Source organism: Patella vulgata, chromosome 3 (assembly GCF_932274485.2).
Source record: "Patella vulgata chromosome 3, xgPatVulg1.2, whole genome shotgun sequence".
Classification (NCBI taxonomy): Eukaryota; Metazoa; Mollusca; class Gastropoda; family Patellidae; genus Patella; species Patella vulgata.
Genome location: NC_065881.2, coordinates 52,186,804 through 52,207,661, shown reverse-complemented (window position 1 = coordinate 52,207,661; position 20,858 = coordinate 52,186,804). Strand labels below are relative to the sequence as shown.

The following is a 20,858-nucleotide window of genomic DNA, read 5'->3' as shown; positions in this document are numbered from 1 at the left end:
TTTTCTGGCACTTCCATGTCTGTCCCCCGCCACCCCAAAGCTGATCGGACTCCTACTTTGTGCGTATTCGGACGTAAGGTTTATACGCTAAACTGAAACATACGCTGAATACGCCAGAGGTAATGTCGCTGACATACGCAGACACAAAGGTGTGCCGTACATCTTGGCGTATTCCTGCAGTGTAGAAAAGCCGCCGCTTGTTTGAAAACTTTGTCACGTGATAGCGATACGCTGGACATGCAAAGGATCATACGCTACTAATACGCTAGACATACACTTACTTGCGCTGGTCATACGCTGGCCATACGCAGGTGATACGATACTTACACTCAAAGGGCCATTTAGGTGATGATAACACGGCGTTACCACAACAATCACGCGATTTGAAAATAAAGTTATTGTATGTCGGATTATGAAAACAGTGAGATTTTACATTGCCAGTATCAGTTATCAAGAGAGAGAGAGAAATAGGGTTTAACGTTCACTCCACACAAACTGGGTCATTTTGGGACTAATATGGTTAAAATTTATTTCAATTATTCGCTTGCTCGTAGGGTTCTTTTCTTTTGAAGTGGAAGGGAAACCCACGAGGTTGGCCAGGCGACCCTACACCTTGTCACGTACAACCGATCAGCCTTCAAACTATTGGACACAATCTGAGTTAAAAAATCGTGAGTAGAAAGCCTAAAGTAGAAAGTCAAAAGTTGACAGTCGAAATCGAAAGTCAAAATTTGATAGTAGAAAGTAGAAAATATGTCCAAGAAAGTAGAATTCTGGCGATTAAAGTTGAAAAGCTTGATGTTTTAGCCGATTAAATGTAAGCTTGGGGCTCCATCATGAATATACCCTTTTAGATAAGAATTTCCTCTTTTACTTTTCTACTTTGTACTTTTGATTTCTAATTCTGCTTTTTATCTTTTGCTCTAAATCGCATTTTGAACCATAATACATAATTAATATTGATTTTAGAACTATGACTAATACAAAGGCGAATAACTCTGCTTTTATAGAAATTGATACTACGAGGTCGAAATGTTAAACCACGTTTCTTTGCTAATACAGTATAAACACGAACCCCTACTTGTGAGATCTGTCATCTGGTATCTTAACAATCAATTGTCATTTTAAAATGGACATCTATCAGTTACTAGTGTTTTTATATATATCATCGTCGGTAACTTGTCTAGGTCAAATTAAGAGTAATTTTCAACGCACCGTTATATTTATTAACGCGAACACTGACCTTGGCGAAAATGCTTTTATTCGTGGTGGTAAGTTGGACATTTCTTTTATCCATGTTTTTTTTTGTTGGGGTTTTTTTTTTTTGGGGGGGGGGGTATTTTTTTGTTTGTTTGTTTTGTCTTGTTTTTTGTGTTTTGTTTTGTTTTTTTTTGGGGGGGGGGGGGAATTCATTAACCGACATCATTTTCAATTTCACTTGTTTACTTAATGTATCAATACTAAAATTTCACAGACCATACACTATGTTGACTTGTCGAAGGCCAATATTCAAACTGTCGAGAGAAATACATGTTTTGCTATAAACAATATAACTTATTTTGAAGTTTAAGTATAAACACGGTTACTATGCTTGACAGTTTTGATAATTAGCTTTATTTCTTGTTGGTCTATTATGTAATTTACGTCTTTAATTTGATTTGGGTTTAGGTTCATGGTTGAACAAATAAAATTATTACATATCTTTAAAGAACCCCAAGCGTTTGGAAAATTTCACGGTTATATGCGAAAGTATTCACGGTTATATTTGAAATTACACGGTTATATTAGAAAGTATACACGGTTATCTGAGAAAGACACGGTTAATTGAAGTACACGAAAGTACACGGTTAATTCAACTATTGTGTTTAAATATTCAGGAAGCATTACAACCAAGCGGTGTATAATGAATCATTTTATTATAACACGTTGTAATATTCATTCAAGCTGTAGCAAATAAGAATTTTTATGAGCTTAGATTGTATGCATAAATTTATGATGTTTGACTCTGTGGTCCTTTTTCTCGCTAAAAAAGCCTATAAAAGCTATTATAATTTTGTCACCAAGAGTAAAATAAAAATAAAACGTTTTCTAGTACATTCTTATTATTTGCCACAGGTCGGAATAAGTATTGCACAGGCAAGACAGGAACTGATCCTTGTTCCATTCCAATCCGTCATAAGACTGTTACAAGCAGTGCTGTGACTAAATGGTCTGTAGGCGATAATTATTTAGATTGGCAAGGAGCCGAAATTAATCAAGCAAGTTTTAATGGATTGGCAGCAGAAGGTACACCTTTAGTTTGGACGACATCGAAGTAGGTATTATTTCATAATAAACGTATATATATTCTAAGTAAATATTCTAAGAAATTTATCCATAATTTTGTGAATTATGCAGAAATATTCTAAGAAAAAGATCCATGATAATATCGGGATTGATACATAAATATACTTAGAAACGATTTCTCACACCAAAAGTGCCTTTATCTATACTTTAACAGACATATACCGGGAAATCCTACAGTTGGAGAAAATGGGTTTGGCTACTCCGTCCTTAATACATTTGGTTCCGGATATTGGATGCTTGATATAGAAATGGATTGTTCCGAAACTGATTCTGGTTGGTTCCAGTTTAAGGTACGCGTGCAACCAATTTACAGAAAGTAATTATTAACTCAGTAAAGGGTGTTAGTTATTAGAAAGTTAAACAAAATTGCATTTAATTTTTCAAACCATGTTTACTTAAAGGAAAAATCACTATGTTTCACTTTCAGTCTAAGTTGAAGCAGTCATGCATTCTAACCGCTCTCGATTTTATCTTATTTTTGTTGAGAGATTGGGGATAAAGGGAAAGTAATTGAAATAAACACACGCGCACATCCTTTCGACATTGTGTGCTAATTATAGCTGCTAAACGTAACAGTAGTCCAAACATACATAATACAAGCATAAGTTATTCAATTTGTAAACATATATTACATCAACCAGTGATTCCATTTGTAGACATACATTACACCTACCAGTGGCTGGGAGCCTGATATAGGTCAAACACAAGCTTGTGGAGGTGATGTAGGCGGGCGACGACCATTTCTAACAAATAATCACCAGGCCAGGTGCGGAAAGTTGAATTTATTTTATTACGCAAGTGCCGGTTGTATTATTAATAACATTCCGACATCATTACCAACAACAACACCTACTCCAGGTAAAGAGATCAATATTTATCATTTAGTATGTTGAAAACATCAGATGTTTTATAAGGTATCGTAGGGTAGCAATTTACATACATTAAAAAGGATAATAACTTGAAAATATTGTGAACACCTTTCTTCAACTCAGACAGTGTATGCTCACATTTCAAAGAAATTCAATCAAATCATTCGTCTTTCATTCATTTCTGGAAGATCTGTATACATGTATTTTTTACTATGATTCACAACTTTGATCCAACATATCTCCACGAAATGGCAATGGGATTCCATTCTAAGGCGGTTTAGTTTCTGCCGTGGTAAAGAAAGGAATTATTGATCATATACTCGTAAATTTACATGCAAACTGAAGATTATAAGCCGTTCATGAAAAACGAAAAATAATTTCCACATACAAACTATATACATGCGAATTGAGGACAAATACGTTCCCGTTATCTGTGATATAGTATCCAGGGTCAATGCCCTATATAAACTCACCGTAAGTTAGACCATACAAGTTGCAGGTTTGGGAATAGGATCACAAAGTCCCTTACTGATGCTGGGGTCAGAAGGAGTGTCACTAATGTAGTATTTTTCTTCAAGCAGAAGAATGTGGCATTAAGCATGTTTCTCAATCAAGAATAGTCAATGGTCATCCTGCTGCTGAAGGGGTGTGGCCCTGGATGACAGAAGTTCTATATCAGGACAATCATGGATGTGGAGCCGTTTTGATATCTTCTACCTGGGCGATAACAGCTGGCCATTGTGTACGCACGTAAGTTTACCGCCACGTAAACAAATGCTGCGTTTAAGATTTCAATTATTTTGGAAAATTTCGCCGAAAATCCGATTTATTTTTCCTCCCTCGGTCCAGTCCATGAAAACAAGTACTAACGTTCTAGGGACCAGGAACCGACTATCACGTCAATCGATGCGAAATTGTCCATCAACAAACATGCCATGTTTTATGTCTATAGTACATGAAGGCTTTTTTTCTAAGCAATCCCAAGAACAACAAGATCCGTAGCGGAATGGACCGGTCCTGGTCCAACAAAGATATAAACCAATCAAATAACTAGTATTTCTACAGATGGAGGCCAGTTTACCACGTTTCATGTTGGGAATAATACTATTGACGTCACCACTGTCCATCCATTTACTTTTCAATTTTGTGTCGACTCGCCGTTAGGAGGAAGCCAATCGAAACACAGAATTGCACATAATTGCATATCAACCGATTAGGAAATCAATTGATCACGAAGATGCAAATAAGGTTTCACCATATTTTAATATATCAATACTAAGACGCCACAGTCTTTTTTCTACCACTGACAATGATTGCATTTTTTATTAGGGCCAAGACATACGGACCATGGGCTACGATACTTAGAACTAGTGAAACCAACAGACACATTATCAATGGAAGGGAGCGGGATTATTTTGTCAAAAATATAATAAAAGTAAGCATTTTCTTCTTTAATTATGACATCTCAAAAATGTTTTACCCCCAATTCATTCTACTTGTCAATTTGACCGGCCATAAGATTTATTATATTTTATGCGACACAATTTCAGCATCCTTTATTTGATAAAGCAGGAGCTGGGTTGGTTAACAATGATCACGATATTGCTCTATTAGAATTAGTTGCTCCGGTTGAAATAAAAAAGAATGATGTAACAGCTGCCTGTCTTCCTATTACACTTCCAATAGATGAATTTGTTGATAAAGAATGTTGGATCACTGGATGGGGGAGTACACAAGGTAGGGTTATTTGATGACTGATTTCGTGGTCATTGTTTGCTTGCTTGCTTGTCAGGGCTGGATTAACTATTAAGCCAATCTGATAAAAACTCAGATCCTATTTCGCTTCGTTTCTTATAGTTCAAAATTTCGTTTCACTTGTCTTTGCTGCACTAGGATCTGGAAGAGTTATTATATAACCCACGTTCTTGTTGATGTGAGGGATTAGCCACTGAACGGTTTGATCAGAAGTCTGACGTCAATGGGTCAAAAGCTGATAGTATGACACCTGACACGACTTCCCACTACAACTGGCCAAATCTTCATGTAGTGCAGGCCATTGAAAGCATAAAAAAACGAAATCTAGATCTGTATTTTAAACAGATTGCTTTTAAGCAAACCCAGCACATGCCTAGGGCATCATTGCAAAGGGTCACCACAGAATGTAAAATATTTGATAAAAATTAAGAACTTTGAATCAGTTTTTCATTGTTTTTGTGAGGGCACCAGATTCTTTAAAGTGCCTAGGGCCTACATGGATCTTAATCTGGCCCTGCTGCTCGTCCTTTCGTCTTTCTTTATCTACTAGCAATTCATGTCGTACTTTTATATTTAAATACCTTGGTGAGTAATACTCATAATAAAACCCCTTATCTTGTATTGAATAATGGAGTGACGGTTTAATCTTGGTCCCAATTCCTTGCAATAATTTCATTTCAACCAGTGTGAATCCTTTGTCATGTTTTGTTGAATTCCAGGTACTGGTGATAAGATGTTTCTACAAGAGTTAAAAGTGAATGTGTCCACAGTACAATCATGTAGTGCATATTATTCTACAGAAGTTTCACATCGACAAGTCTGTGCTGGTATATATGATCACCAGGCCTGTCAGGTGAGGACTAACACTAACTTTCACTAGGCCTTATCCTGATCAGTTTGTGCATTTACACTTGTCAGTTGTGCATGGTTGGGGTCCTGACAAGGTAGTGTCCAGTCCTTCGGATTATACTAAAAACCGAGGTAAAATAACCCTTGGTGGCTGGAATCCAATTTAAGAGTAGGCCACATGGCGTATAAAGGTCTTCATTAGCCCAGTCCGTGCAGAAAAGTAGGGCGTTGATTCTCATTTCATTTTATTTCGCATTTATACAGACCTGATGAAGTACACTGATATTACCTTATCTTGAGTTTTTATTTATAAAAGCGTTACACAACTTTCATGTAGTATTAATTTTGGTTGAGCTGTTGTTTTATTTCCATTAGTAATGGAGACGGTTTGTTTAGTGGAACATAAAATAGGCTGTATCTCAAAACGAGCCTTTTTATAGATTTCCGGCAAGACTGATCACCATCTCGAAAAACGTAATACACCCAATGAATCGACAATTAGGTCTTAAAAATGTAAGAGATGACAATGACAAATACTGTATGTAATAGATCCTAAGGGGTAACTAATTTCAACAATTTATTAATGTATAAATTCACAGACTGTCAATTGCCAGAAAAGAAATATTAACAATAAAGATCGGTGCTGCAAGCTCTTACTGTCATTTTCAATTATATCTAGACGAAACACATAGAGAGAATATTTTCTGTGTTTCAGGGAGATTCTGGGAGTCCGCTATCCTGTTTTGTTCAAGGGCGATGGTATGTAGTAGGCATTGTTTCTTGGGGTGATGACAACTGTCATGGTCGACCATCAGTTTTCACAAGAATATCAGCGTTTACAGACTGGATTGAACAAGAAACAGGAATCCAATTTAACAAACCTGGGTTGATAGGATGACGACAATAAAACACATCCTTGTAGTAAATTTTTGGGTTTTTTTTCTCACTTTTTATGACATCCGATGGACCGTATATAAACAGTGTTTGCCAAGACATTTGTGTGTGTGTTTCGAGAAACAAGAAATAAATATTAATTCCAAAACCGATTTTCAGTTATAAAAATATAATTTTTGGACATGCTCCCTTATGTGCTGTATACGCCCACATTTAATAGTAGCATCGGTATTTGAAACAACTCCTCCAATATATCTGAAGATGGTGACGGTGTGGGGAATGAAGCAGGTCGTTTTCTGGCTTAGCTTCAAATGTTATATAAATCATTATGTAGACTGTTTTGTTCACATGTCAAGCCCATAATTAACTCTCTAGTCTATTAGAAATGAAATGAAATGAAATGAGGTTTAACGTCCTACTGTTCTGCTCCTATACTGGGCTAATGAAGACGGGCATACGCCATACAGTGTGCTATGAGGGCACCATCGCCTACTCTTATATCGAATTCCAACTGCCAGGGGATCTTTTACGTGCATTCTAATATATACACGGGACCTCGGTTTTTCGTCTCATCCGAAGGACTAGACAGCTGTCCTTGTCAGGGCCTCCGTTCTGCACCACTGACAAGGGGAAACCACGTCGGAAAATCTGGATGTACTTTCTCGGCCAATGCAGGGATCGAACACCCGACCTCTAGGCTAGCGAGCCAGCGTCTTAACCATGGCTCCCTAGTCTATTAGACCATGACCGCCATATATCTGCGTTAATATTGCCAGCCAAGACGATCTTTTCAGTAAATGCATGACAATCGAAAATATGAAATGTGGGTTGAACAATTATCGGCAATCATCAAAACCTCAAACATTTATATCCTGGCTCATCAAGGTAGTTTCCAGTCCACATGGCCCTCACAGGGCGATGCGGCGCCCAAGGGTAAAACAAGTTTCCCGATGCCCCCACCCCTTACATACTGTAACTGCTATGTTCTGTGCCTGCGCTCAGTTGATTGTTTATGATTAAATGAATTTTAGTTGAATACCTACAAAGCGAAGGCCGCTGATTTGCTATCTGAGCTAGTCCATAAATATTCACTCGTATGCACTTAGATAATCCCCCCATACCCGGCCCAAGAAGTGTCGCCCCCTGTGAGATGCCCCCCCCCCTTCGCTCTTATGTGAGGGCCCTGCCAGTCGCTGGTTATGCATTCAGCGTCACGACAGCCACTTTAATTAGATTAGTAAAAAGTCGCGAATAAGTGACATATAAAGTGTGCTATGAGGGGGTCTTTGTCTGCTCTTTATCTCGAATTCCAACTGTCTATAGATTCCTTTTACGTTAACACCGTGTACACAGGACCTAGTTTTTCCGTCCCATCCGAACGACTAAACACTGTTTCTCTTCCAGGAATTAGCCCTGCCACATTGAAAAGGGGAAACTACGCTTGAAAATATTAATCTCCTGGTCAGTGAATCAGCGCCTCACTGATTGATGACAACACAAGTAACTTAAAATAAAATAAAAACTCTCATAAAAGGACTCTCATAGAAATAAGTCGCTGTCACCCTCGTGGAACACTGCATGCAGTCTACCGGTTTGTGCAGAAATACAAGACGTCAAACCGCCATGACCCTGAGTCTTCAAATGCAATTCTCTGTGAGCTTCACCACAGTCGTAACTTATCGTAAAACGTCCTGTCACCACAAGCTTGATTTGACCCCGAATACCTTAATTAATGAGCATAACATTTTATTTTATTGTATTTTAGTTGTAAGGTGTTTCGCAACAACCACTTGACATTTTGGATTATATGTGCTATTCTGGGAAATGGGTGACCGATTAGTGTAACGCGTGCGCTGGTGTTCATATTGAATCAAAAAATGTGGGACGCGAACCGATGCTAGTACTAAACAAGAAGTAAGATCGGCTGCCTAGCCCCGTGGGTTGTCATTTTGTATTTATGAAGTACATTTTAATCTTTATACGTAAGATGAACTGTTTGTTAAAAAAATTTGAAATCAAAGGACACTGTAAGCCATTAGAGAGCATCCATGTAGCACGCAATCTCGTGTTCCCAGATAAAGCAATGATTAAAAAACAAAATTGTATTCAAAAGTCTACATTTAGGTAATGTAATGGGGTCATCGAATATCGTCCCATATATTATGGGAGTTAGACACGTGTTAGATAAAGTTTGGAATCATGTTTCTGAAGAACCATCCTGGACATTTTTATCAGATAAACAAATAAGAAAACTGTTCGTTTTTCAAAGTACAGATTACATAGCTGTTCAACTCTGCTGTGTCCATATCCTTCTAATCAGGTAGGTCTCCAAAAATCCCAAACCATTTCATATCCATAGTATTATATTATTTTTAATAACTTGTATAAGTCGACATTAAAGTTGTCGTATTTTCAGCTCAAGACGGTATCGTATTTTCAGTTCCAGACGGTGTCGCATGTCTACCCCAAGAAGCCGTCGTACGTTCACCACAAGACGTTGGGTATCCACCAATATTATAATTATACAGAATTTTTCCGTGTGTATTTACACTATACCGGTGTGCTGTTTACTGTTTACAAATACTAAATCGTACTTATTAACTCTAACCTTTGACGCCTGTCTCTGCCAAGGAGACACGGGGGCTCAGTGAGTAAGCATATTGTTCAATACCGAGGTGCCAGCCGAGAAAGCTCAACAGCATTTTCCAGTCTGTTTTAACATGGTCAGAAATACAGGACTTCTTTGATCAGGGATTCATGACCGCAAGCAGTAGCGTCTTCGTTTGAATAGTCCAACTTTTTCTACAAAGACAGGTGTCGTGCTCGGAAGGGAGTATTCTTATTCTTTCTAGAGCACTATTACTATTTATCGTTACTTAGGATATCCACATTTACATAACAAACTTATGTGACATTACAAATATCGTTAGATATTAGATTTATTTCACAAAATTATCTCAGCTGAGGGTATGAAAGATACATTATGGGAGATTAGATGTTGAAAATTTCAGTAAAATTACTCCACTGGGAACCGAGAAATCAGCTTTTAATGTTAAGCCTAGCCTCGATCATCTTTACTAAAAAAAACATAGTTTCGGTTATCCAAGTTTGGATTTAATCATCAATGGGCTTTGATCAGCAGATTGGATCCCCATCCAGTGAAAATCCGACACACAAGGTGACATCGAGAGTTATTATGGTTTGGATAAGTTAATTAAGGTCTAATTAATAGTTTATATAACATTTCATGCCTAAAGAAAGACCTGCAATAGGCAGATTTAGCTCTTGCACATTTTATGTTTAATACTATTTCCCTCAGAAAAACGTCGGATTGAGCAAATTAAAAGTAGCATTTGATGTCGATTTCATTATCCGACAGGAAACACGGTATCCATTAAAATATCTAACATTTGTATATTTTTATTTTGCAGAATGAGAGTTTTTATTATCTTGGCTGCTTTATTTGCGGCCTCAATGGCCCAATTACCATTGTTTGAACCGCCTAAGACCCACTCTGAAATCATGCACATAATCGAGCAACATTATCTCAATAGCGTTGGCTCAGGTAAGCGGATTTAAATAAGAAAGACATGTTTTATTATGTTTAGCTAATTGATGCAGAGCATGCGCACTATAAATGGGCAAATGTATAGGTGTTTAAGTCCAAAAACACTCAATGCATTCAATTTTAAAGGTTTTTTTACATAATGTTGCTTGGGTCTTGGGAATTCATATGAACTTAGTCAGTGCCATAGGGGTGGTGCTGGACATCTAAACGAATTGAAAATTTAGACGGAATTTGATGAGCATGTTGCATTGGTAGATTTGTGGAAATATAGTTGGTCTGGCTCACCGGGGCAGGGTGGTGGCAAATTTGACCTTTATTCTCCTAGGCCACTCTATTTTTTTCCAATCCAATGGAATTTTGTAAATTTCTTATTATAGTTTGTAGGAATAGTGCGGTTTCAGGTACGTCAACCAGTCGCAATACTCGCTAATAGACCGCCCCCATCTCACGAGTTATAAAATGAGTCGGCGACGTCTATTAAATAATGGTGTCTACGACATATATTAAAAAACAATGTGTATTTAATTTTCAGACCATCTAAGTCTTTTGGGCAAGCGTTCGGAAGGTAAGAAAAAAATAATTTCAATTTACATTTCTCCTCATTCACTTGGAGGTGAATTTTATGGACAGTTTAACGTCCAAAGATTTTTCCAATCATCATGGTAATTACGGCCTACTCTTATTTCGAATTGCAATTGTCAAGGGTTCTTTTACGTGCACCTGTACACGGGACCTCGGTTTTTCGTCCCAAGTGAACGACTGGACGCTGTTCCTCCGTCCTGTACCACTGACAAGATGGAAGCTAAGAAAATCCCAGGGAACTTTCTTGGTCAACACTGGGATCGAAACTAGGACCTCATTGTTAATGAGCAAACATCTTACTGACTGAGCCACCGTGGCTCCCCAACCCCAATAATCTACCACAAAATCTATGTCTCTGATAATTGAATTTCTTTTTTCTTCACAGCTGATAAAAGAAATATCTTCGATGGCATCAAGAAGGCTTTGTCTTCTGTGGGAAATTGTAAGTAATTGAAGATGATTGGAATCAAAATCAACCAAATTCTAAATATGAAATATTATTTTATTTAAGTCGTTGATGGTTAGAACTATCAAATTTAAATTTATCGCAATTAACAAAATAGCTTTTAGATGATTTGAATTTTTTGTGTCTTTATTTAGAACTGATTTTTTGTTGCTTCCACTTCAGTTTTCAAGAACCATGAAGGTGACCTTTTGAAAGCCGCTGAATGTAAGTAGAATTGCAACAGCTTATTGCTTCGTAGATCTAAAGTCTTTATAGACATTAATCTTAAGATTTTTATCTCCCATTTATTGGCCTCAAATTTGAGGTTAATTTGTGCAGACAATAAATTCACTGCAAATCGGAGCAGGGGCAATCTATAAGGAGCAACATAGACTATTAGGTGCCCCTTGTATACGCCGGAGTAACCGAAACTATAAGGTGAGAAATGGCTGATACACATCTGTAATAAATATACATTCAAAGTGTATAAACTTATTTGTTTCAGCTCTACTGCCATCTATTCCCGTTCTCTTGGGAAAGAAAAGTGTTCAGTAAGTATATAAACAATGCAATCAAACTGATCGTCAATAATACATTATAGTGAATCTCCGTCTTTTTAGCCCAGTCGGAGTAGAAACATGGGACGTTAAACCCCATTTCATTTTATTTAAAGTGAATCAAACTGTTAAACATACATTATGCAAGAGCTAAATCTGCCTATTGTAGGTCTTTCTTTAGGCCTGAAATGTTTTCTAAATTATGAATTAGACATTAAGTAACTTATCCAGACCATACTCAACTCTCGATGGCATCGGATTTCTCTGATATTAAATATAGATTAGAACAGTTCAGCCATATTTTGATTTAAGCTAAAAATGGAGAGGTGAGACTTAGCTTCGAACAACCAGTATGGAGTACGGTATAGTTGAAATTATTGCACACATCTTGTCAAACCTTCAAAGGCTAATATCTTCGCTCGCAATAGAGTAATTTGAATGAAATTTTCAAATTATTCATTTTATATTATCTATTTTCGAACTATTATAGCAAGAATGGCTAGGTCTTTATCAAAATCTTATATAAGGTATCTTTAACTACGAGAACTCGGCATATAATGACATACCTCTTAGAGAAGTAGTATCATGTTTATCGGAGGAGTAAGAATGTAGCAATAATATGCGAAACATGTTTATTGTTTTACGTCTTGCGTTTATTTGCAGAGATCCATTACCAAAATTCATTACCGATCTTATGGCAATATTAGAGAAAGAAAAGGAAGTTCTTAAAAAATTCGGCGAAAGCGCCGATGAGTGTAAGTAACTAAGATTATTACAAATATTAATAAATCAGTTTTTAAACAAAATATCCTACCAATATTATCCAATGAGATATTTTTACTTGATCATATATCCAGACTGCTTTGTTTCGGTTAAATTAAATCTAGTCAGTTCAATTTGGAAACTTATCTACTAATACAACAGCTTAGATACTCTATTTCACGAGTCGTAAAAATATTTTGATATTAAAGTAAAGTTCATCAACCGATCTGAGCAGATTAGTGCTTTAGTTTTCGATAAACTTTTAAAGTCTAATTTGAAAATTATTTACAATTTGATATTCTAATCAACATTTTAATATCCAATCAACATTTAATATTCTATAACATTTACTATTGTGTAACACTTAATACTTTTTTTATAATATTCTAGCTTTCCCAGAATTTGTTGATAAAGTAAACTACTTGGACAGATTCACCCACACAACTAACCCTAATGGTTTGGTACGAAGAGGATTTTTTGACAATATTTTGAGTGGTCTTAAGACATCTGCTGAATGTACGTTAAAATATTTACAATTAACACTTTTAGCTCTTTAAACCTATTTAAAGTTTATTTTGCATTTCTTGGCACAACTGGAATATTATTTTGACATGGAGAGCCGTCTAAAAACATTTTGTGACTTCCAATTTTAAGTTAAGATTTTTATTAATTGTAGACGTTGCCAGTCATATTGGTCAAATCGCTACCACTGCTGTAACAAGTAAGTTTTTTGTTTAATTTGGAATGCTTAAAATAGCTTAACAAATTGCTTTTATCCATCTTGGTTAAAGGTACATACTAGACTCGTACAGACAATACAATGGTTAAAGATATAATTATGAATTGTTTCCTACCCCCAGAAATATTTTATTAAAATGTAAACATATTCTTTCAGCTCTCCTACCAACAGCTGTTTCTCTTTTGGGAAAACGATCTGGTATCACGTAAGTATTGTGTAAACATAACAGCTGACTTCAGTCCTAACGTTGGAGAATGCTCTTGACGTAGGGTCATGTATAACCCATGACTTCATTGGAGAATGTCTTGACAGTGATTCAGGCATAACAGCTGATTTCAGTTCAATTCTAACAATGGAGAACGCCTTGACAAAGATGCATGCATAACAGCTGACTTAGCTCAATTCTAACATTTGAGAATGCATTGACAGTGATTCATGCATAACATATGACTTCAGTTTAATTCTAACATTTGCGAATGCATTGACATGTATTCATGAATAATATATGACTTAAGTAAAAATCTAAAATTTGAGAATGTTTTGACAGAGATTCATGCATGTCGCTCGGGCATTATATTGAACATGAAACATCTGTAAATTTATTGATTATAATGTCTGCATATTGAAGGTCGAGTGTTTCCAGTGATCAAAGCAATGGAATTTACATTTTGTTCTTTTGTGCAACACTCATCAACATCTATGCTTTGCATTTGCTTTTTAGCGATATCCCCGCCCAGTTTGGTGAATTTGTTAAACATGGTGTTATGCAACTTTTCGAAAAGATCGAAGCGGCTTATAAGGGAGCTATGCAGGTAATACAAAAATGAAGCAGTTTAGAAAGAAATTGTATCCATGTGTAATATTTAACTTAAGACTCATATGCAGTAGTTTCGCTTAACGCTTAGCAATATTCTAGTGATGTACAAATTATACTACTTTTTGCTTCGCGCCCACCTTGGAGGTTTAATTACTTATCCGTTTTGTTCAGTTGTGTGAATATGTTCGGGGCAACTAAATTTGTGTCTCTAGACTCCTCTTAGATTGCCTCGCCCGCGACTTTGGTGTCGAAAGTACGGATCTTTCATGGTTCGCCTCTTATTTAACCGACCGATATCAATCCGTTGTTATTCGTGCATCTCACTCCTCAGAAGCTGAATTAACATGTGGTGTCCCACAAGGTACCGTCCTTGGTCCCATCCTGTTTACTTTGTATACTACACAGTTAGATAACCTCTTAAGCAATGAACAAGCGAAACACCATCTGTACGCTGACGATACCCAGTTATTATAAAGTTTTTCACCCAATAAATCTGCATATAATCTAACACTATCTCAACTGGAAAAGTGTTCCCTCAAGATCAAGACTTGGATGAACTCAAATATGCTCAAGCTAAATGAAAACAAGGCTGAAGCCATAACATTTGGAACAACAAAAAAATTGTCTAATTACAATACCAGCCCCATTAAAATTGCTCGCTCCAGCATCTGTATTTCATCCTCAGTGAAAAATCTGGGAGTGATTCTTGATCCAGCTTTGTCTATGAATAAACAGGTTGACGACGTTCGTTCAAAATGTGTGCTCCATCCGAAATCTAATTACTCCTTCTGTCACGGCAACACTAGTCCGTTCCGTTGTATTTTCCCGTTTGGACTACTGCAATAGTTTACTTGCCGGAATTAATAAAACATCAATTTATAAACTGCAGCGCATAAAAAACAAGGCAGCGCGGATCGTGCCCCCCTGTACTCAAGGTCACTTCACTGGCTTCCAGTGCAAGCGGCGAGAATCGACTTTAAATTGATGTATCTCACATAATAATGCATATACTGTTAAATGCCATTTTATCTGAAAGAACTGGTGGTATCTTACATGCCATCGAAAAATCTAAGATCAAGTACTAGGAACAACCTTGTTGTCCCAAAATCTAAACTAAGCGCCTTTGGAAATCGCTTATTTAGTGTTGAATTTGTGGAACTCGCCACCTGAAAATCTTCGATTCAGTCCATCATTAGACTCCTTTAAATCCAGAGTGAAAACATACTTATTTGAGAAATATTTGCAAGAGTGATTGTGTGTTTTGTAGCGCTATGAGCACGACTATATGTGGAATTAGCGCGATATAAATGAACTTATTATTATTATTAGAATCGAACTAGAAATACGACAAACCGATCATCGAGAGAGCTGTGTTATTAGTATATATCATGTAAATCTATTTTGTGTGAGTTTGTATTACTTTATTTTAGTTATCCAACCATTTATTGATCAACTTGAAAGAAGGAATCAAGAGTATGATTGATGGTGGTGATATCAAAACTGTTGCCCAAAAAGTTATTGCCGACCTCACTGCTGATGTTCATGCTATGTTCTGTAAGTGTTTTGAATATATTTCTTATTTTCATTCAATCTTTAGAAATATGTCTAGTCATTTTATGAAAAGAATATAAATCGAGGAACCGATCTCTAGGCATTCCTGTTCTAAAGTCATGTTGCATTTTCATTGATTTAGTAATTAATTTGGTACACTCTTGGTAAACTAAACAAAGATTTAGTAAGAACAATGAGTTTAATTCTTTAATTAATTCTACACATCATGTTTTCAGCAAAGAACCTTTTTGTTATTGATCTTGAAAAGATGGTTGAAAATCTGGTTCCTGAAGCTGCTAAAATGGTAAATATAGCCATACTTTAAGCAAGATGCAGCTATTGCTTCAAATAGTTAAATTCTGTTTGCTTACGGATAATACTGTGTATTTTTTGCTTTCAGCTGACCCACATCAACAAGAGATTTCTTTTAGATGATTTAGTTAATGGAGTCAAAGATAGCATCGGTGATGTTGTTGGTATGTTAACTAATGGATTTGGTGGTTTGAAACAATTCTTTTCTGGAATCGTCCAGACAGCTAACAACGCCTTGGCGCCATCCCTCACCAATGTCAAGGCCCTTGCCACCACCGTAAGTAATATGTATAACCTCTCTGACCTGTTATCTAATCTATATTTTAAAAAAAGATGAGGGGAATAATTAGAATTTCCCAGTATGCTGCATGTTACTACGATGTCTGGGATAATAAGTCGTACAATACGATAATATAGAATGTAACCTTTACATTGTTATCAGCTTGAAAATAGAATAAGTCTATTTTTTTTATATTTTTCAGTTTTTGTCTCACGCTACCCAGGTAACAGCTAATATTGCTGCCGAAGCTTTGAAATTCTTCAAACCATTCGCCAGTGCCCTGGGTCCATTATGGAACCAAATCAATGGTCTTGTTACTCCCCTTTTACAAGCTTCCCAATAATTTAAGAAGTTAATGGAAATAAAATACTAAAACACAAATATTATTGGGGTTCTGAAGTCTTTGACATATCCTATAATATTTTCTACCGTGTGTTGAACTTGAAATTGGGATGAAATTACGCTACAGGGTTTTTCTGAAGTATAAAATTGAGTAGTTTTTTGCGTCTGTTTTCGTTTTTGTGGGCAGAATAAGAATACGCAGATCTACGCGTCTGTTACAATATTTTCTGAGAAGATGTCAGTTCTATGAAGTGTCAAATAGTTCGGGAGTGGGGGAGGAGGTTGTGGTTTCTTGAGGTTTTGTGTTAAATAAACCACGAAATCTTAGGATCGGAAATGATAAAAAAAAAACTATTTGATTGTTTTAAAAGAATCCAACCAAGTTACAGCGTACGTTACTGCGGAAATTATTCAAACCATTCCCAAAGGCCTTGGGTCCATTATGGAGCCAAATCGATGACCTTATTAGTGCATAACGCAAATTGATAGCGTAATGGTTTTTCCAAGTATTCTTTATCGCCTTCAGATATAGTAGCATTATATAGTTGAATAATATTATGATTATTAAAGACTAGAAGAATGCCTGGCTTCGCTCGGGGGTCATAACCCCGAAACCGGAAGTGGTAGACTAACGCCACCTGGCCCGTGTTACTCCCCGGTCTGAGCTACCCCTATACCCCAAATTTCAGACTCGGGGCAGACCTAGTGTAGCCGCCAACCCCGAACAGACAAACAAACAGACAGACAGACAGACAAACGACAGTCACAAATATTAGTATAGATGGATAGATAGATAGATTAACTTTGAGTTTTAAAAAATGTCTGCTTGCCCTACATTGCTCACCTGCAAAAACAGATGGTCCAATCTTTACACCTAATCTGTACTTTTATTTGTGTCAGTGGAGATTTTTCTGATGAGGATTTCGCACATTTCTCCTCCGCATTGTGTTGTTAGTAAAACACAAGTACAATCCAGTTAAAAAATGAACATTGTTATTTCCGTTTTGTATTTGTCATTTTGGATTCAGGGATGTACATTATATTCATGTGGTCTGGCATCGGGGTTTTGATTTCAGATTTGACTGGGGTAAAGGCCACCAGAAGACACGGCCTGTCAACTCAATTCATAAGAACATTGTAGACTGATCAGTAATATTATGAATCAATTAATTAAAACAGATGATAAACAAATCAATGTGGTTAAAATCATAATAAATCCAAGACAATGCTGAGTACCAAATAGTTCACGATTAAGATATTGCCGAAATGCTGTTTGCTGTTCCTGGTGGTTGTAGCTTATTCCAACACTAACGACGATAACCCGGAATAAATGATTAAAAGTGGCTAACGGTCACAATAACGAGATAGGTATCGCTAGAGCGAGCCGAACACCAGACTATAAAGTTACAGTAGAACTGGGAACATATCGAGGGTTTAGTCAATATATCAAGCATTGTGACTTATCACAATTGTGTTCTAAACCCTCGATATACAAGCTTAGGATTGAAATAACTATATAATAATATTTGATAAGAAATGTTAAATTGCACATAAGAAACAAATGTTCAATACAGAAGACGGTACTGACATAGCAAGAACGTGCGTTAACTTAATTACGTAATATATATCGTTACATTAAGTATAAACCCAAACAATTAAAAAAAAAAGACTTCAAATATTAATGAGATATCAATAATTCGGACATTGGTCTATTACTACTTTAACTAAAATTATACAATAAAATACACCCATATACAAAGATACACTATAACAACACCCCTCGACTTCGACAAGCTTTTGACAATATAGGCAAATAAATGAATTTATATAGATTTAAGAAAGGGCTAACAAGGAAGCAAAGTATCAGTATGACCATAATGTAAAATTTAGATGGAAATGCAAGAAAAATAATTAACAAATTATAAAAGATAATATTTACACAAATATTGTATCAAATTACAGATACGTCCGATCATTGTGCCACATAATCTGTTGCATTCGTGCATGGGGATGTTGCAGATATCTAACATGCTGGTCATATTGGGCGATAGACGGGTCAAACGTTATTTGGTCCAGGTATTTTTTTTTTTTTTTCGCATGGTCCGTTATGTATAATTTAGCAAAATCATCATCGGACACCCCACGAATTCAACGTTGTTGAGAGACCCCTCCAACGAATTAAATATTCCTGTTTACATCGGCATTCACATTAATTTGTGCTCTTAGTTCAGCGATTTATCACATTGTGCTCTTAGTTCATCGATTTATCACATTGCGCTCTTAGTCCATCGATTTACATTTCAATAAACGCTGTCTGTATTCGCTGGTCCTACGATGTTCATTTGACAAGTCTGATTCATATTTTCTATATAACACATGGTTTCTACCGAAACCAAAGGCAATGAGTCGGTCTTCAACAGTTTTAGGCACCCTGGGCACATTTGGATCACTTCGTTTAGAAGAAATTAACGATACCTGCTGAAAGTCACTTTTCCTAGTAAGAAATACTGGACGACGCATGTTGATCACGCGTTTTCTTTATTGAGGAACGACGCTTCTTCTCCGGATTAAGATAAGTGGAATATTGCTCCACTTAAAACATATTTCTGTGATACTGTAATACGGAAAATATGAGGAACTAAATACTCTACCCGCTTTCCCCATCAATTGTCGAAGTGCTGTTTCCTGGAGGCTGCAATGTAGCTTATTCCAAAACACTAACGACGATAACTCGGAATTAATAATTAAAATTCCACTTTTTATAAACAACAAAACAGTGGCGGCGCCAAGAGGTGGGGGGGGGCAAAATATTGTGGCGAAAATATTCATTCAGGTTGATTCAAACACTTCGTTTGTTTGACACTTTCCTCTCTTGTCGGATCAACTAGTGATTTGGCGACAAGCGGTATCTGTTAAGCTCTATTTATCTCGACGAGCAGTGCCTGAAATACTGTCAGACTGCATTTCCGGCAGTCTATTTTTTCAAATTTTCGGGGGCTTTGTTAAGGTCCGCAAGTCACTTTCCTCTCTGGTCGCAGGCGGTATCTGTTCAGCTCTATTTATCTCGGCAATCGGTACTGTCAGACTGCATTTTCTTCTGTCTATTTTTCGAACTTTCTGGGGGAGGTCCCCCATACCCTCCGTAGAGGCTCGCTACTTTGACGCCCATGTGGGCGCTTCGTCCAAGTTCACAAGTCCGGTCGTTTGATACTGGTCGGATAAACTAGTGGTCAGGCGACAGGCGGTATCTGGTCAGATCTATTTATCTCGACGATCAGTGCCTGAGATACTGCCACACTGCGTTTCTGGCAGTCTGTTTTTCAAACATTTCTGGATGAGACCAATCCCCTCCTCCTCCAGAAGATGATATTGAAATAGCAAGAACGTACACTGTAAAAAAAAATTCTGGGTTTTTTTTTTAACAGACAATTTCTGTTAAGTCACAGTAGCATGTTTCTGTTGAAAAACAGGTAAAATTACAGGAAAAAATCTGGTAAATTTGCTGCCAGAAAACTTTCTGTTCTTTAACATAATTATTTTGGTTAAATATAAAACAAAATCATCTGTAAAAAATAATTTATTATCTGTAAATGTAATGTTCAGTCATGAATTTACAAAGATTTAAAAATGAGCAGGCTTTAAGTGCAAGAAATTTGACATGGCTTTAAATTTTGTGATTTCTGAAGGCTAGGTTTACTAATGTCTGCTTACCCTCTTCTTCTTCTTGGAATTTGTTTTATCTTCAATATAAACCTGAAGTAAAATTATGAAACACATACAGAAACATGAAATTAAAGGGTGTTAACTTTCCTGCATATGTCATGGTTTATCCTACCAGCGACATCTTACCAAGGCAGCGGAGATAACTGTGTGGGGCTTGTTAGTCCAAACTGAACAAATTCCAACCTGCACCATTGACAAGGAAGGACAAGTTGGAAAACAGATATGGGTAGCTTTCTTGGCTAATGGTTAATAAGCCATCATATAAGCCAAATATCACGAGGGTTATTTGTTTGTATCTCATTAAAGATATATTTTACCAACGTCATAACAGAATGACGTCCTGTGGTAGTTGTATACAAAGTAGATGGAACATCTTTTATAAAATAATATTTAAAACTCAACATTTTTTATGTCGACAAAAACCAAAATGATGTCATGTTGGAACATAAAGGGTCAGTTAAGAAAAT

At 36.5% G+C, this 20,858-nt stretch overlaps 1 protein-coding gene and 1 long non-coding RNA gene across 2 annotated transcripts; both read left to right on the top strand.

The window, feature by feature from the left end:
- Nucleotides 1–2,537: 2,537 nt before the first annotated feature.
- Nucleotides 2,538–4,939, top strand: LOC126816036 (uncharacterized). The gene is made up of 5 exons (XR_007678188.2): nucleotides 2,538–2,636; nucleotides 3,003–3,204; nucleotides 3,797–3,965; nucleotides 4,545–4,650; nucleotides 4,766–4,939. It is a non-coding gene; the product is annotated as an uncharacterized LOC126816036 (long non-coding RNA).
- Nucleotides 4,940–8,898: 3,959 nt separating this feature from the next.
- Nucleotides 8,899–16,707, top strand: LOC126816026 (uncharacterized). The gene is made up of 15 exons (XM_050542160.2): nucleotides 8,899–9,033; nucleotides 10,145–10,278; nucleotides 10,814–10,846; nucleotides 11,249–11,305; nucleotides 11,492–11,533; nucleotides 11,814–11,859; nucleotides 12,529–12,620; nucleotides 13,018–13,143; nucleotides 13,304–13,348; nucleotides 13,523–13,571; nucleotides 14,088–14,178; nucleotides 15,614–15,737; nucleotides 15,971–16,038; nucleotides 16,135–16,323; nucleotides 16,529–16,707. Exons 2-15 carry the CDS (start codon nucleotides 10,146–10,148, stop codon nucleotides 16,667–16,669), a joined length of 1,236 nt encoding a protein of 411 aa, XP_050398117.2. The 5' UTR covers nucleotides 8,899–9,033; nucleotide 10,145; the 3' UTR covers nucleotides 16,670–16,707.
- The last annotated feature ends 4,151 nt before the right edge of the window (nucleotides 16,708–20,858 follow it).

Bases quoted from the DNA above. Each gene is read 5' to 3' on its own strand.
- LOC126816026 (XM_050542160.2), top strand. From the start codon at position 10,146: ATGAGAGTTTTTATTATCTTGGCTGCTTTATTTGCGGCCTCAATGGCC. The intron at 10,279-10,813 runs GTAAGCGGATTT...TTTAATTTTCAG, and splicing joins TCTCAATAGCGTTGGCTCAG to ACCATCTAAGTCTTTTGGGC. The intron at 13,572-14,087 runs GTAAGTATTGTG...TTTGCTTTTTAG, and splicing joins GGAAAACGATCTGGTATCAC to CGATATCCCCGCCCAGTTTG.